General features: G+C 35.6%; 1 protein-coding gene and 1 long non-coding RNA gene across 2 annotated transcripts; one reads left to right on the top strand and one right to left on the bottom strand.

Moving 5' to 3' along the window:
- The first annotated feature begins 5,024 nt into the window (after positions 1-5,024).
- On the top strand, positions 5,025-5,961 carry LOC113335481. The gene is made up of 2 exons (XM_026581525.1): positions 5,025-5,136; positions 5,330-5,961. The coding sequence occupies exons 1-2, from the start codon at positions 5,071-5,073 to the stop codon at positions 5,651-5,653; spliced, it is 390 nt and encodes a 129-aa protein (XP_026437310.1). The 5' UTR covers positions 5,025-5,070; the 3' UTR covers positions 5,654-5,961.
- Positions 5,962-15,819: 9,858 nt separating this feature from the next.
- On the bottom strand, positions 15,820-16,520 carry LOC113335477. Its single transcript, XR_003353377.1, has 2 exons — positions 16,359-16,520; positions 15,820-16,248 (listed from the first exon to the last, which is right to left on the bottom strand). It is a non-coding gene; the product is annotated as an uncharacterized LOC113335477 (long non-coding RNA).
- Between the last annotated feature and the right edge of the window lie 1,165 nt (positions 16,521-17,685).

Raw genomic sequence — 17,685 nt, 5'->3', positions numbered from 1 at the left:
CTTCGCCCAACCGGCCCTATTGTCTTGATTACAGGATCAACGATTCAACTTCCAAACCCCACATCCATTTTCGATAATATAAGCACTTCAAATAATATTATTAGTGGGAAGATGAAGATCCAGAAACAACATCAACGGATCTAGAAGCAGAAATCAGTGAAGCAGAAATCAGTGAAGCAGATAATAATTTTTTTCCTCTTCTTCTCAATACAGCGGCAGCCATGGAAAAAAACTCCTGTTCTTTCCTCGCTCTCTAAGAAAAAAAAAATCTCAGGAAAACATGATTTTAGAAAATAATGGGTTTGAGTAGAATTTTTTCACCAAAAATGGGTGCGTGCCTGAAGTTTTTTGTCGGTGGATTTCACAGTGACCAAAATCTTAAAAATGGGTGTGGCTGTAGTTTTCACCAAGGAATATATTGACAGCAGAAACACAGGGGATGATGAATGCTATTCCTATACACAAAATTGGTCAAAAAGACCAAAACAGAAAATTCATGGGTGAAAAGATTCTTAACTTTAGATACTGTTTATATAGCCAAAAATTAGAAAAATACTGTTCATTTAGCCAAAATGGATATTTGACCCAGGAAAATAAAAACAAAAAAATATCAATCACCTAAAATACCCCTTGACCCTTTAAACTAAGTTTTTTATAGAAACAAATTTGTCCCACGTACAAATTTAATCTAACATCAATATCCCAAAATCTTTGAGTATTTGAGCGGCACCAACAATACCAAATCTGAAAGAAAAAAAAATATGTGTGAAAAAGAGAGTACTACTGCTAAATTACTAAATTAAAGGTAGAAAACATGGCAATATGGTGCTGGATTTAAATTCAGTTTGCAAAAAATGTGATGGTATTGCTAAAACTATGATAAAATATGACGAAACCAGGTTTCATCCTAGTTTAAACATGTGTGAAACGAAATCCAACCTAATGCAGAACTGGATGAAAACTAGTTTCAGCTAGTTTAAGCATGAGCGAAACCAAATTCAACCTAATCTACAATAAGATGAAAACCAGTTTCATCCTAGTTTAAACATGGGTGAAACCAGTTTCATTTTAGTCCAACCATAGGCTAAGAAAATTCAATACAATTTATAACATAACGAAATCATTATCAACCTAGTTTTAAACATATGACAACCACGACAAGAGATAAATAAAAGAGAATATTTTGCTTTATTTAGCCACTGCAAATTGATAGTCATTTTGATTGCATAGCTTGGTACATGTGTGTTAGGCCTACTACTGCAACGTTCTGGAAAAAAATTTCAATGCATATATATACTAAATGCCAGACAGGGGATCAATTATATGTACATTTAATTACTAGTCAAGCATTCGTCAAAATGAATGTATATTTTTTTTTTATAGATGACAATGCAAAAGTGCAGCTGGATAACCATATTCAAATCAATCTAAAACTGGATGAAAACTGATTTCATCCTAGTTTAAACATGAGCGAAATCAAATTCGAATCAATCTAAAACAGGATCAAACCAGTTTCATCCCAATCCAAAACAGAATGAAATCAGTTTCATCCTGGTTTAAAAATGGTTAAAACCAAATGCATCCCAAACTTAAACACGAATGAAATCAGTATCATCCTATATAAACGTGGATTAAACCAAATTACACTCAATCTACAGGATGGAGTTTCATCCCAGTTTAATCATCCGTGCAACCAAATATTCAACTCAATCCAATAACAAAATCAACTAATTAATAATTCAATTAGCAAACCAATGGTTTCACAGGTAGATCAACAACTAGAATTATGTGAAACCAAACCAAATTCAATCGATTTTAAACTATTTTACACAGGTCAATTTATGTCGTTCATCAAATTTAATCAAAAAGAAAACTAGGGTTAAGAAACTTACATGTTCTGTGATTTTCAATATGTTGATGATTCAAAAACTAATTCAATTCTTCTCCTTATGAAATTAATGATGAAATTAGGACACGAGATGTTTTTAACGGTGGTGGAATCAGATTGAAATATGTTGATGTTGATATTTGTGGAGGTGAAAGTGAAATCTTAGCCATCATACTCATCACGTCGACCACCATCTTCTCTGCCCATCAAATCTCTCAATTCTCGATCTCACGAAAGTAACAACAGCCATGACTGAAACAGTGGTGGTGGAGAAACCTCGAGAGCAGAAGAAGAAAGAATGGAAATGGTGGAGATCTGGAGAGGGAGATCTATATATCCAGAGAGGAAGAAGAAAGGTATGGGTAATTGGGTCAGTTTCAATTAAAAAGATTTTTCTGTCTATTTAACCCAGGCTAAATCCTAACTATCTTTTGGGCCCAGAAAACTTGCAATTTTGGCTATATAGCCCATTTTCTGATTCCTATAGGCTCGGTGACAAAATGGATAGGAAGTAGAAAACACGTTAGAAATTACCCTCCCCAGCTAATTCTACCTGAGCTGCTCATGGCTCGACCATAGGGTAGCTGTAGCAGCACTACGTTCACCTGATTCTTTTGATTCACTCTTCTTTTTCTCGACAGGCATTTTTTTTTCCACCTAACTTTCATTTTCATCAAAAATTAAATGCATCTACTTTTGAATGGTCTGTCATATGTGGATCTGTAACTTCAATTTAACCATAAAAACTATACATTTGAAGAGTAGTTAAAAACGGTGGTTAACAATTATATTCGCAGTACGATACAGAATTATTCTCCCAACTAATAACAATATTTCTTAAATTCCCACACCAAAAGGGTAAAAAGAAGCAAGCAAAGATGGTTGTAGTAGGCCCTTGTTGGTGACTAAATTTCCTTTTCCTTGGGAGATACATTTGCAAAAAGCTGCAGTGCAGAGGCGGACGAAAGATTAAACTTCTTTTGATAAACGTAGGCCATAATGTGTAACGACCATCAACTGAAATTAATTAGACCTGTTCTAGAAGGAATTGATTTTGACGGTATTAGCTCTATTGAATCCGCTATTCTGGATGCTAATTTTACCGCATCATACAATTGTCCCGTATTCCACTGTATTTATATAGTTGTCCCGTATTCCACTATACCATTGCTTTTAATATAAATATATATATTTGTACATCTGTTTTGTGTTTTTGTGCTTGCCTGAGAGCAACTGCAGTGGACGACTAAACCCAAATTTGGTGTCGAGTGGGCTGGCGTAGTGGGACGGATCATCGATCAAAATTTGATCAAAGAGTAAAACTCGGACCAAATTTGGTCGGCGATTAAGACCAAATCCAAATATAGTCGGGCGTTTATATAATGTCCGCCTACCCGACGGGCGTTGGTATAATGTCCGCCTGTAGTCGCGCGTTCGTAAAGTTAACGCCTGATGCAGCGCGTTGGTATAATGTCCGCCTGGATGGGGTGTTGGTATAATGTCCGCCTGAATGGGGCGTTGGTATAATCAACGCCTGGCATGGGGCGTTGGTATAATGTCCGTCTGGATGGGGCGTACGTAAAGTTAACGCCGGACACCCAGGCGTTGATATAGTCATGATCCCAAATTTGAAAAGTTTTGAAAACTTTACTTGGGGCGTTGTCTTTATCAACGCCCCATTTTTTTTTTTTTGAACCCGGGGAACGTATAATTTCCGTCCCACACACCAGGCGTTGCTATAGTTCACGCCCCATACAGGCGTTATCTTTATCAACGCCCCATACCAGGCGTTATCTTTATCAACGCCCCATGCTAGGCGTAATTTTTATCTACGCTGGACGATGAAGCGGACTTTATATCAACGCGCGACCAAATTTACTCGTCACCCGCTACGCCACAGGACGGACTAAACCCAAATTTGATCTGTTTTTTTAGTCTTTGATCTTTAGTTATGCTCGCACCACTGTGGACGCTCTAAGTAATAAGTAATTGTTGATAAAAGTAAAAATGCATAACCCTAATTACAGGGACAAAAATAAAAAATGCCATGACTTATTCTACTTATATGCACAAATTTAAAACGTTTTGCAAACTAACAACCCTTGCAATGATTTTGCAAACAAAAAACAACTTACAAAACCCGAAAAAGATTAAGCCCCTCAAGTCAAATCAAAATCATCAATTTTGATATACAAAATTGTCACCCTAAAAAGACTTGATTGATTTTTTTTTACTTTAAGGTAAAGACAGTGTATTGCGCACGCTGCTCACATTAGGTGTTTTACTGTGATTACTTATGGCAGTTGATAAAAATGAAACCGAGAGTTTATAGAAAATAAAATTTAACCGCAGACATAAATTCCTGATTCGGTCGATGCTAGTTAGTCAAATGAAGAATTAATAAATGCTCAAGTTAATTTATCAAAGTTAGGAAACTGACAAACACGGTAAAATATCTAAGGCGAGCAAGACACGACACACTGTAATTTCAGTGTTATAGGCTTGACTTCAATTGCTATAAAATTATCAACATTGGGAAATAATTTCAGTGACAGCGCTGCAAAAAGATTACCCGGAATGGCGCCTAAGTTGGTCGAAAGGGCTCATCTTAAAAGTGTAAGATTGGCTGATAAACACTAACTGTATAGTTTCACAATTGTGGTTACAATCTGCACCACTAACCCATCAATCTCATAATATTCGTTCGGCGACTTAGTCAGGATCCTTACGAATTGGATCGATCTGAATAAACTAGGAACAGAAAAATAAGATTTCCGGAATAAAATTAAGTTGGGAATTTGAGATTCGTATAGGATTTTTTTTTTTTTTTTTTTTTTTTAATTTTGGGTGGGCTTCTGTAATGGTCAAAAACGAGTTTTGGTAAATTCTGGGGTGGGCTACTGCCCACCTTAGCCGCACCCTACCTCCGTCGTTGAATTTACTTGCACAATCCTCGATGTATCATACTAAACGCGGGAAAGAAAAAAAACAAAAATGCTAAGTTCATACTTGCGTGTATTTTAAAGTAAAAAACGAAAAATCACCCATCAACTAAAGAAAACAGGCCAACTGTGTTGGTCAATTTTTTGGTTATAAAACCCCCCCTAATGTTGAAGATCAACATCTACAACTTCTATCGAGAAAGAGAGGGAGAGGGAGAGAGAGAGAGAGAGAGATTTAGAATGGCTGAAGTAATGAAATACAAAAGACTCGGGATTGTCGTCATTTTACTTTTGATTGTAATTAAGGTATGATTCGTGTATTTTGCTAATGTTTCTGTTCTTCACCTTCTCTGTATTTTATTCACAAACATTGTCATTATCTTAGTACTCATAAGCATGGTATGATTCGTGTATTTTGCTAATGTTTCTGTTCTTCACCTTCTCTGTATTTTATTCACAAACATTCTTACCATTTTTTCCTTTATTCTCCGTATGACAGATCGAATGCCAGGGACCTGCTACTTCTCCTGAGCCGTCTACTGGCAGAGATGATATGCCGGGGGACTCTTTGCCATCTCCACCGCCACCATCACATGGTGGTGGTGTTAGCTACTTCATTTGGATCGTTGTCACTGTTCTGGTCGTAGCTGGAGTCGGAGTTCGAAGCTACTACATATTTGTTCGGACTCCAGAACTGATGGAAATGAAAACCCCCGACAATACGTCCCCTCAAGTCTCCCCACTATCCCAATCGCCCGATCATTTGACTATAGAAATGTCTGAGCTCGGAAGGCATGATGATGTATCTAGGAGGACCAACTAGTGGGTCTGATGAAGATGCTTTATGTCTGATCTTATTACAATAATCTATAATAAAACGATTTGTTTGGTGTATCAATCGTTTTGGTGTCTCTATAGTTAGAATAAGAATATGTTAGAACCTTTGCTTAATGTTGTTAAACAATATTCTCATATGGTTCACAGACATTACTGAGATTTTCTGATAAAAATGTGATTGGTGGTGGATATGGTATTGTTTATCGAGGAGTTTTGCCTGATTCTTCTGTAATTGCAGTTAAAAATCTTTCTAAACAAGAAGTAAAAAAAAATTAGTAAATTTTAGATTCAAAAGTAGTACTCTTTTATGAATTTCATTTATAGTATTTTCAGGCTCTGGGTTTAAGAATTTTAAATTGGGTAATTAGGGTTTTGCGTTCCTCTGAATTTTAATCCAAATATTTTGTCTCTAGATGTTTTCATTTGCTCATTTGGTAATTACTTATTACTCAATTGTTGATGTCTTTTGCGGTCAAGACAACATTAGCATTAGCATTCAGCAACAATGAGATGCCACTCTTGCATAGAATGTCATCGCATAGGATATAAGTCATAATCGCATTTTCAATCATAGTAATTCTGTAAGCGGTACTTCCTTGAGTAGGCCTATGTTGAACCATTACAGCCAGTTGGATTGATAAGGGTAAAAATATCCTTTTTAACTCCATTTCCTTTAAGTATTTTTGTGATAATAACATGCCTCTTGCGAAATGTTAGAACCTGCACATGTTAGTAGCTATGATGACCATGTTGGGTAGACACTGATTCTGGATCAGTATTTGTTTTTGTTCGGGTCTGTGAGGTTGTCATTCGTCAAAGTGTTTTACCATTTCAATATAAATGTGGGATTTGATGTGGACACAGAGTACAAATTTAACGTATGCTTCTAGCTCTAGACCCATAGAAGCCAAAGGCTCAACGAGCATCTAAACGTCAATAGCTGGAACGTCCAGGAGAAAAATACAGGGAGAGGTGACCTTGACTTTAAAAAATGGTGTTTATGAACGTGCAAAGAAACAAGAAACTTATATTTTGCTGCTTTATAAATATCCACCTTCAAAGTACCACCTTGATGGCAGTCAAATATTTCAATGTCATTTTGCACGTTGCAGAAGGATATGGGTTACACTAGCTTTTAGAGAAATCAATAAAGATTCCTATTACAATAAAGATGCAAGTCAAACAAATCAATATTGAAAGAAATATATGGGTTACACTAGCTTTTAGAGAATGATTTTAGAGATCGTCATTTATATCTTGTGTAGAATGTATTGGATGAACTACAAAAGGATGAAGGCTGCTGACGCGGAAGAACTTGACCCCTGAAGCGCATTAGATATGTCTATTCTTCACTGTCATTAATCATTATAAGATTTTTTTTGTCAATTTATTGTGAACAAATTCTTCTCTAAAAACAAAACTATGCATTCAGCATCTCATACCAAACCTACTTAACTCCACAACCTCCTTTATTATCATCATCTTCTAGCAAGCAATTACAAACTTACGTAGTAAAGATCATGTGCTGCCACCGACCACCACAACAAGGACATTTCACCATCTACTTAAATGTTACAGTAGTAAAGTTTCTGCTAAACTCAAAACAAAACAACCAAACTGATTCTTCTTCTGTTTATTTATTTATTTGGTGTCTTTATCTTCTTTAAGTACTAAAGTTGAGATGCATGCATTGTGTACTGTATAGATAGGACTACTATGTGATTACATTCCATTATCTCAACCTTACCATCTAATTGTCAGACTTTGCAGGACATGGCCCATTACATATTGAAAAAATCATCCAAATTGAACATCAATTTTTCATTCCACTAATAGTAGAGTAGTTTCTAATTAGGAAGTTATAGTGGTGGGGGGCAATGGCCAAACCTTGGGTGTTTGGAAACTTTTTTTTTCTTCTGCCATTTGTAATTTGTTCACTTTTAAAACTTTGGACCCATCTCTGCTAACCACATACCCTTCAGTCTCGCAGCATTGTGGAAGTAGGAAGAGCGTATAACCTTGCACACGACATCCCAATCCAGACCTCACGTGGTTACTGGGATTTTCAACGTCTTCAGTTCAGAATGTCTAGTAGCTGGGATTTTCCACTGCTGGTATACGTTGAGCAAAGTCAGGTGATCAGACTCGGGCACAAAAAACTTCTCTCTAGCTGCATCACTTTCCTCGGCACGCTCTTTTGGCCTAAAGAATACATTGGTTACTGATAACATGGACGCAATTGTCAACACCTCGTTTAAGCATCCGAGCTCTCCTCAGTTTAGAAGCATTTTTGCCAGCGGCGGATCCAATGGAAACTCCACCATCTTCCAACCAAGCTCTGTCAGACTCCCAACATTTCTTCTTACTTGTTTGTTTTGTACGTTTTTGCTTTAACTGAAGTTCATAGGAAAATCTCAAATTGGTGGAACCATAACCAAACCATAGTGATCGTCCAAACCTCAAGTAGGACAAACTCTATGGTGGTGCTTTTTTCGAACACTGTTTTAGGGCGTACTGAAAAATTTCGGGGCATATCAAATAAGGACAAAAATGGGTCATTAGATAGTAATCTTCAAAATCCTTTATCCAAATATTTTGTTAATAAAAATAATAATTCTATAAAAATTAGAAAAAAAAAATTTAAAAATTATTTAACAAAATGATAGTAATTTTTTAAAAATTAGAAAAAAAAGTTAATTAAAAAATTAATTTTTAAAAAAGTTAACACAATTTTTTTTTAAAAAAATGATTTTTTAAAAATTATTAGAAAATATTAATTTTTATAAAATAATTATATTAATAAATTAATCGTGGGTAACTAAGTAATTTACCTATCTTTGGATACCCCTTATCACCCACCCTAATTAATTCAATCATTATGTATGACTTAAAATTTTCTTGTATGCCTTAAAACAGTGTTCATAACTTAGGAACCAATATTATATTGCCTGGGCCTGTAAAATATAGAAGAGAGTACCGCGACTGACAAAAAAATCGATTCTGCTGATGCAAAGAGAGTCGCAATCTACACCATCAAACTTAGAGAGTGACTCTCTTGACTTGATACGTTATCGAGATACAACTCTTTTCTATTTTATAGGCATAAGGGATTCATTCACTCAACTCTCAAGAGAGTAGGCTATATCACTTGAATCATTGGTATGGGTTCAGTCGTCCTCGATCGTCTATAGCAGCCATTGTTTACTACTCTTGGGACAACCAATAATAATTTTTGTTTACTCATTTATTCATCCATCCTCACTACAAAAGAGAGGGCCTTTAGTGACGGTTTATAAACCGTCACAAATAACATAAACCCGTCACAAATAACAAAAGACCGTTACAAAAACCCATTTGTGAAGGGCAGCAATCCGTCGTTACTACTGGGGTCACAATTGTTTTTGTGACGGTTTGAGATTATTTGGACGTTTAGTCAACCGTCACGAACAGTTATTCTATTTGTGACATTATGTCGAGCCGTCATAATTTGTCTTCTTGCCGCGGTTAAAAAACCTGATAACTAAGATTATCAACATCCAAAAGTGCCAGTGGAAAGTTTGGGACATGATAAGAACACACCTGATGGCATGAAAACAAAAAAAAAGAACAAAAGATGGATTATCTGTGCGACTCTGCTTCTCCCTTCCTCATCAGGACCTGGTCCAGATACTTGTTATACCTATTAAATTATCTTCATGTCATTGAAATCTAATGAAAAAGAAGAACAGACAGAAGTTTATCAATACGAATCCAAGGATGCACGCGCACATGTTATCTGCAGAGAAATATAAGTATTTTTGGCAGGAGACTTGGAAGTGAGGCAGAGTTCGTGAACAAAGCTAATCAAGTTTTTGTGAATTGGAATTCTGTGGCGAAGCATTAAACTATTGTACGAACTTCTAAAAAATTTCTTTTCAATTATTTAACCTTTTCATTTCAAAAATAAACAAATTCAAGACTGAAAGTAGTTATATTATTAGATGATGCTGATTCGTAATTGAGGAAGAAAGGCAGCGTATAGTCCATGATCCTTGTATTCTCTCTTTTGTTTTATCCTTGCAATCTACATAGCGGGAACAACATTAGCATGAAGTCACATTTCACTAGATAAGAATTGCCTAGTGCGTGACATATTTAATTCTCGTTGCTAGAATACAGGTACAGCAATCAGTAATACACTAAATGAGCGGAGGAAAAAAAAGCAGGAGACACAGAAGAAAGACGATACTGGTATATGCATCATATTAAACAATGAAAACAACATCACTGCAGGATGATAAAAGACTTCCATCGAAATAACAACATTGCAGCAGAAGCAGAATAGCTAGTTCAAATTAACAAAATGCATATCATTAATAATTTCTAGTATTTCTAGTTGTGGGTATTAGATGATTCTGAGCCAAACAGTGAGCATAGGATCGCATAAAGGCTTGTAATTTGCAACAACCTAAACTACTAACACAACATATTAAGTGGGGAATTCAACAGTAACATGAACATGATCGATTTTTGGATAAAGGTACTAATGGTATAACGCAACATACTAAGAGAACAGATAAGGAAGATATCTTTACACACCTAACCTATCCCTCCAAAAAGCTCTCTTAGCTCATCAGTAATCACATCCAAGGGCAGATTTGATATGTAGATCCTTGAATTATCACAATTGTCACCACAATTCCCTTCTTCACATTGCTTCACTTCTATTTCGGGTTCAGCAGATCCACCATCATATCCACCTTGTGAACCTCCTCTACCACTACATCTTGTATCACTAGAACCATTATAAGAACCTCCCCGACCACCCCTGCCTCTATCGTTGGAGCCTCCATAGGAACCTCCTCTACCACCTTGTTTATCATCTCCGTAACTCGGAGCACCACCACCGTATGATGGAGGATATGCAGTCGGACCACCAGTGTAGCTAGTAGGTGGAGGAACTGCATCAGTTCCATAATTACTATTCCCACCACCACCGTAACTACTAGGAGGAGGATAATTTCCACCAGCTCCACCATAAGATGCTGTTGCAGGAGGGGCCTGTCCATAACTATCTTCTCTTCCATAAGAACCCCTTCTTCCTCCACCTCCACGACCACCACCACGATCTCCACCTTGGTATCCACCACTCCCACCATATCCCCCACCACTCTCACCTCTGTCACCACCACCTCCTCCAGTATTTGGAGTACCACATTTATTACACTCAGTTCTTCTAGCGAAGCTCGAATTCCCACAACTTCAACACAAAACACAGAATTCCAAAGACCAATTTAAACTTCTAATTCACAGAAAGCAATACATTAGGAAGATAAAATAAAATCAACATACCTTGAATTAGGGCACATAGAATCACCATCTCTTCCACTACCACGACGTCCACCACCGCCGCCGCCTCCACGTCCACCACGATCTCCTCCACCTTGGTATCCACCACCACGACCACCTCGGAGACGTAGAGCCAGGTCCTGGGAGACGCAGAGCTAGGACCAAAGCCACGTCCTTATGCAGAATCCCGAGGTTATGGAGATATTGCAGAGATTTCGCTGGGAAAGGGTAAGAGTAAACACATTTTTAGGAGCTATTAACAGGAAAATTCAGATAATGAAGGAATGAGGAGATTAAAAACTCCAGAAACAAAGACAAATAGAAGTATCAAGAAAAAAAAAAGTTGGACAAGAGAAGAAGTGTCACCAAAAAGAGGGAGGAGAATTAAGATAGACTATTCTACATTCCCTCGATTTCTTCAATATATCATGCTTTCAATTTTAGAGCTATGTGTCAAATATCAACTTGTAATGCTTCTGTTAAGTCCAGATATGATATACCACCCACTACAATCCAGAATTTTTCTAGTCCAAGATAAATGGTGCTCTGACAGAAGTCGTCGATAATTTGGGATGAACCCTATTTTGTCAGTTCTTGACTGACCCAAAAACGGATAACAAATGCAACCAAAAACTCTCAACAAAGAATAAGCTGGATGAGCATTATATAAAACTTGAAAAGGAGATTTATTGTCAAGAATTGGAGTTGGAGTTCTATTTATGAGAAATGTAGCAGCCAAAAAGGCATCATACCAAAATTCTTTTGGGCAAAGAGCGTTAAAAAGAAGAGTATTACCCATTTCAGTAATGTGTCTATGCTTCCTTTCAGTAAGACCATTCTGTTGTGGGGTTTTAGGACAAGAAATTTTTAACTAAATACCAGATGAATCAAAAAAGGATTTAAAAAGGACCTTTGACTAACTCATTTGCACCGTCAGTTTGAAAAAAATAATTTTTGTATGAAACATATTTTCAATAAGATATTTGAAATGTTGAAAACATTATAAGGCTTCAAAAAAATTTTGCATTGGATAGATCCAATGAAACCTACTAAAATCATCAACAAACAAGATGTAATATCTATATCCTGCTAGTGAGGTAACAGGAGTAGGACCCCACTCATCACAATGGATTAAAGCAAGTGGAGAAGAAGCATGTTATGAAGAAGCAGTAAAAGGTAACCTTTTACTTTTAGCAAGCTGACAAGGGTGACAAATAGCATTAGATGTAGCAGAATTTAAGATGATATTCTTATTATTATGAATTTGTTGAACTACTTTTAAAGAAGGATGGCCTAACCTACTATGCCACAAATCAGAAGAGGCAACAAGAGATGAAAAAGCATACTGCAAGTTAGGTGTAGATATATGATTTAAATTGTTGACCATTCTTCCTCTAGCTAGTAAAACATGACCATGTAAACTTCTTATCTCATATCCAAAGGGATCAAAAGTAATATAACAAGCATTATCTTTGATAAACCTATCCACTGAAAGTAAGTTATGTCTCATAGCAGGCACATGTAATACATCATTCAACACAACGCTAGTGGTAGGAGTTTGAATATTTGAAGTACCAGAAAAAGAAATAGGTAAAGTCTTACCATTACCAATCATGACTTTCTCCTTCCCCTGATAAGTATATGTATTATGAAGAAGTGATCTGTCACCAGTCATATGAGCTGAAGCTCCACTATCAGATATCCACGCTGTACTTGAAGAAGAAGGATCATCATTGATAGATGAGTTATTAACATTCAAACCAGTAAAAGCCTATTGAGTACCAGGAGGAACTATTGTTGTGTGCTGATATGAATCTTGAGTATCAGTAGCGTAATGAGCTTGTGCACTTCCATTTGAACTTGAATTTCCAGTTGTAGGAGGATGATTAAGAAAGAAGCATCTAGATGCAGCATGACCATTTTTCTTACATATTTGACAAAACACTTTAGAGTAGTCCACATAAGGTCTTCTGTCACTGTTACCATTTGAAGTTGAACATTTGAAATGAAGTATTTGAATGCCCTGAAGTTGAACCATATTGATATTGGCTATTCTTATATGATCCACCACTTCCATTCTTAGTATTTCCACCGTTTCTTCTATTGTTATTATAACTAGATGGACCATTTCTTGCATAGAATGCTACTGAATTTTGATCATCAAATACATTGTTGTTAAGCTGATGTTTTTTAGCAAGAAACTGTTCATGAGAGAGTAATTTAGCCTTTACTTCTCCAAAGGTATAAAGATTCTCTCTATTTTGTGAAGAGATCACAAAAATATCATAATCACTACCAAGCCCATTCAACACAAACATCATTAAATCTTCATCACTAACTTTTTCACCAATTGCAGCTAAAGAATCTGCTATAGATTTAATCTTTTGTAGATACTGAACAATTGTCATATTCCCCTTTTTAATACCATTTAACTGAGTTCTTAACATACTCTTCCTAGCAAGAAATTATTTTTTGAAACTTTGTTCAAGAAACTCCCATATCTCTCTAGAAGTAGATAAACCAAGAACATCACCACTAATTGTCTGAGTGAATGTATCTTTCAAACAAGTAGAAACAAATCTATCTAGTCTTCTCTAAGAAACCCATTCAGGATTAACTGTTTCAACATCATCTATCATAACCTTCTGTGGAGGTTCAACTATTTCACCATTAACATAACCATATAGATCACACGAAAATAAAACCCCCTCAGATTAGTCTCTCCAAAGTCAGAAATTGGTTGAGTCGAGTTTCATGGAAACAAAGTTGGAGATATTTGTAAAAGGTAGAGCATTAGAATTACCAGCGTAAGACATTGCGATTGTAATTGATTGAGATTGAATATTTTCCAGATTTGAATCAAGAAGACTGCTGTCGATGAGATTTTCACTACTACTACTGTTGTTGAAATGGTGATAAGTTGATCTTCGAGTTGTTACCATAAATTCTTGCAAGAACCCTAAAAAATTGTTGAATCTGGGAAAAATTGTTGAATCGATATTATCCTGACTTCAAATTCTTTTGATAAAATTGTTGAGTTATGTAAAAAATCTGTGAATAAGGATCGTTCCTAATCTGATACCATGAGAAATCTTATTCTCTCATGATAATCAAGACATGTATGATGTTTAAACAATATGAAAGAAAGAGAGAAGAAGAAGTTGTGTTATTGAATAAAATCAGATGATTACAAAGAGAGTTTTGGACATATTTTTTACACATTTAAGTTGTCTGAATCAGACACAACTCAGACACTGACTGAATTGAACTGAGTCAAGTCAAAGTTATTTGACTTGACTAACTGACTAACTATCCTATTAAATACCAACAATCGGAAAAATAAATAAATTAATCATGGATCATCATCATAATGCACTGATCATCAAGCAAGAGGTGGAACAGACTGTGGATAACGACGATTGACCAAAAAAATACAAGTGGATCCGAATTACATGTAACTACAATCAAATTAGTTACCAAATGGTGTACAGAGAATACTTTAGTTTTTGACAATCAGGATATGCATGATCATTCATTTATACCAGTAAGGTGGTGTGATAGTTTAGAAAACGGTGATGATTAATTAAGTTAATCATCATGAATCAACATAATCTTTTCAGATTTTCAATTGAACGAAGGTGAGATATTTTATCCTAAGTTTTTCAACAATAAAACCTTCCATGATAATGTTTCACGATGTATCATCGATTCGTCAATTAGTTAATTCATACATGTGTAATATTATGAATATAACTTAGGGTTTATAACTGGATATATTTTTTTTCTTCTTAATGGCAAAGAAAAATTAATGAAGAAGACAAATAAAAGGGATAATAGTCGGTCAAAATTAATTTGACTTTTATAAATAGTACATAGGAAAAATCAGAAAATATCAGAATTGAAAAATAAGTTAATTTTTGAATTGTAAACGAGATGGGAAATAGGAAAAATGGAGGTGGAAAATAGAGAAAACCTTAATTTATAGGAGTTTTACTGTATATTGTCTTCCTAGAATGAGGCGATATATTATTGGTTATCGTCTATGATACCATCAATTTGAACACTGACAAGTTACATCGCTAAGCACCACCAGTATAGTGGTGGAACAGTACCCTAGATCCCTACCGTCTGACCAAAACCATAACTGCATATAACGTACTTAACATTTTTTTTATCTTTTTTGAAGAGTACTTAACATTTATTAGTACATGGATCAAAAGCATAAAGTTCCAAAAGAAAATCAAAATCAAAACTAAAGCCCAGATCTCGCTTACCGAAAACCAAAACTCCACTTGATCTCACGAAAATCAGCTCAATCTACTGAAAGTTCAGTCCAATCTACTGAAGGTTCAGTTCAATCTACTTCAAATTACCAATCTCCAGTAAAAGAGTAGAAGAACGGCCAGCCAAGAAAAGCTAGAAAATTACGAGAAAAAGGTACTATTTTGGTAGATTAACCATTTTGTTTTACTTAGCCACACTCACGAGTGGTACATGTGGTTGACTAAGCTGTTGCAAATCCCAGCAACTCGAAGCCGCTGCAAGTTTTGCAACTGTAGAAAGCCATTCTACTAATTACACAGTCGCAAATTTGTAACGGGCATTCGTTGCAATATCCCATATATGCGCAAGTGTTTTTCCGAGTATTATCGCTATTTGTAGCATGGATGATCGTGAATCTTGCATATTGCTTGATAAAATATGCTCGAATAATGCAAAAGATTACATTTTTTCCATTTTCACAAGGGTTTTGAGATGATAGCTATTAGATTATAGCGTCCAGTGTGCTCTGGTGCAGTTGCTTTTCTAGGAATCCATGTTTCATTTAATAATTGGCTAAACATTGTCACCAACAATCTTATTATTATACAACATAAACATTTTGCAATACAAACAAAGACCAGCTAATTGATCAGTTTGGTAAAATAACCAGCAATTCGTAAGAAATACAATTACAAACAGATAATAAAAGATAAGCAAATAACGCGTTCGTGGAACTTACTATTACAAAGAAGCAAACAAGTGAGTGTGATACATGATTGGTGCCATGCCGATTGCCGGTGAAAGTTTCCTTTTTATATCGTTACCGCTTACCGGCAACAGAAGCACACATTAGTATTAAATGGACCAACTGAGCATTCAGTATGACCGACTATAAAATTGCTATGAAATCTACAAAGACTATCACAATTACTTCTTGCACACGACTTCACCACCACTGAATTTCCCCTATCACATTCACCACAGACGTATCTGTATGCCATTAGAAGTAGACGGATGCTCATATTAGCGTCTCAAATATCATTAACGGAAAATTAAAGAACACAAGAAAATAAAGAACCGTACAGTTAATAGTAACTTACACTGTGTTTGCAACGATCAAAACCAAGAGAAACCCAATGAGAAAACTAGGAGACGAACTTAGATGAGCAGTTTTAGCCATGATTTCAATTTGTTGGATTGAGTTGTTGATATCTTATGGAGATACATCTCTTCTATTTATAGCAGCTGCGCACGGTTGTTTACTTGTTAATAACTCATAAATATCTTCTCCTAATTTATTCATCCATCCCCCCTTGCATAGTTTGCGTGTATTCATTCTCTTCTCCCAGGATATATCTGTAGGGACACATACCACCCCAAAACAAACAACAACTAGCCAAACTCTATCCTGTTACGTGCGTTAATTTGCCTCTTGAAATCAACTGTAAAGACTATAAGATATGTTAGTACAAAAATTATCCTGTATTCATCATTCAGACAAGTGATATAGAGATTCACATGATAAGAAAAAAAATATCTTGCGAAAAAGGATGTCAGAGAGAAGTGTAATGAAATCTGGGTCCAGTGTCCGTCTTTTTTGAATTCTATTTTGTATAATGACATGATGGGGAGAGGTCTCCCTCGCTTTGTGAGGGCCATATAGTCATTGTATAATACATCCATATTACCAAAAAGATAAAAGAAAAAAAAGAAGTGAAAAATACTATAACCCCTACTATATGGGTTCAATATATACAAGCCCCACAAAATGGATCCTCCACTATCAACTCCATACTTTCTCTTTTTGATATTTCTAGGTCCAGAAGTTTTATTTTTGGGGCCAGGTTTTGAATAATTCAAAAAATACTAGAACCCCTACTGACGTCATCACCTTTTTTAATAAATCAAAAAATACCAAAACTAACCTCCACTATTTATAGTCGTTTTATACACAAACACAAACAGAAAATCAAATCAGATTCTTTTTTTACTCTCTCATCTCTCTGCTCTCTGGAGATTTGTTCTGCATTATATCAAATCTTCTAAACTCGAGAGTAAATTTCTTCAGACAATTGTTAAATTGAAGAACAATAAACAACTGGATTGATTATTAGGTCTCTGTATTGAAAAGGAGACGAAGAACAATATAGGTCGCTGTGTTGAATTGATTCAGTAGTTTTCAGATCTGACAGAAGGAGACGCTGATTTGAAGAACAACAAATAGGTGTGTTCTCATTCGATTCCGTATTTTGTTGTCGTTGTTTGTATTCAACTTAGAAGATTTGATTTCGATTTTTATTTATGCTCAAATTTTGTTTGTTTTTGTATTTTGTTGAGTCTGAGAAGATGAAGATTACTGGTTGGAAATAAATATAGGTTTGTTTCAGAAGAAGAAGAACGAATTTAGGTATAAATATCGTTTGTTTT

The sequence above is a fragment of the Papaver somniferum genome, chromosome 1 (genome assembly GCF_003573695.1).
Source record: "Papaver somniferum cultivar HN1 chromosome 1, ASM357369v1, whole genome shotgun sequence".
In the NCBI taxonomy this organism is placed as follows: domain Eukaryota; kingdom Viridiplantae; phylum Streptophyta; class Magnoliopsida; order Ranunculales; family Papaveraceae; genus Papaver; species Papaver somniferum.
The sequence above is the reverse complement of the archived record's forward strand: the minus strand, read 5'-3'. Positions and strand labels throughout refer to the sequence as shown.

Excerpts from the sequence above, each read along its gene's own strand:
- LOC113335481 (XM_026581525.1), top strand. The coding sequence starts at position 5,071 with ATGGCTGAAGTAATGAAATACAAAAGACTCGGGATTGTCGTCATTTTA. Across the intron at positions 5,137-5,329 it reads TACTTTTGATTGTAATTAAG|ATCGAATGCCAGGGACCTGC; the intron begins GTATGATTCGTG and ends TCCGTATGACAG.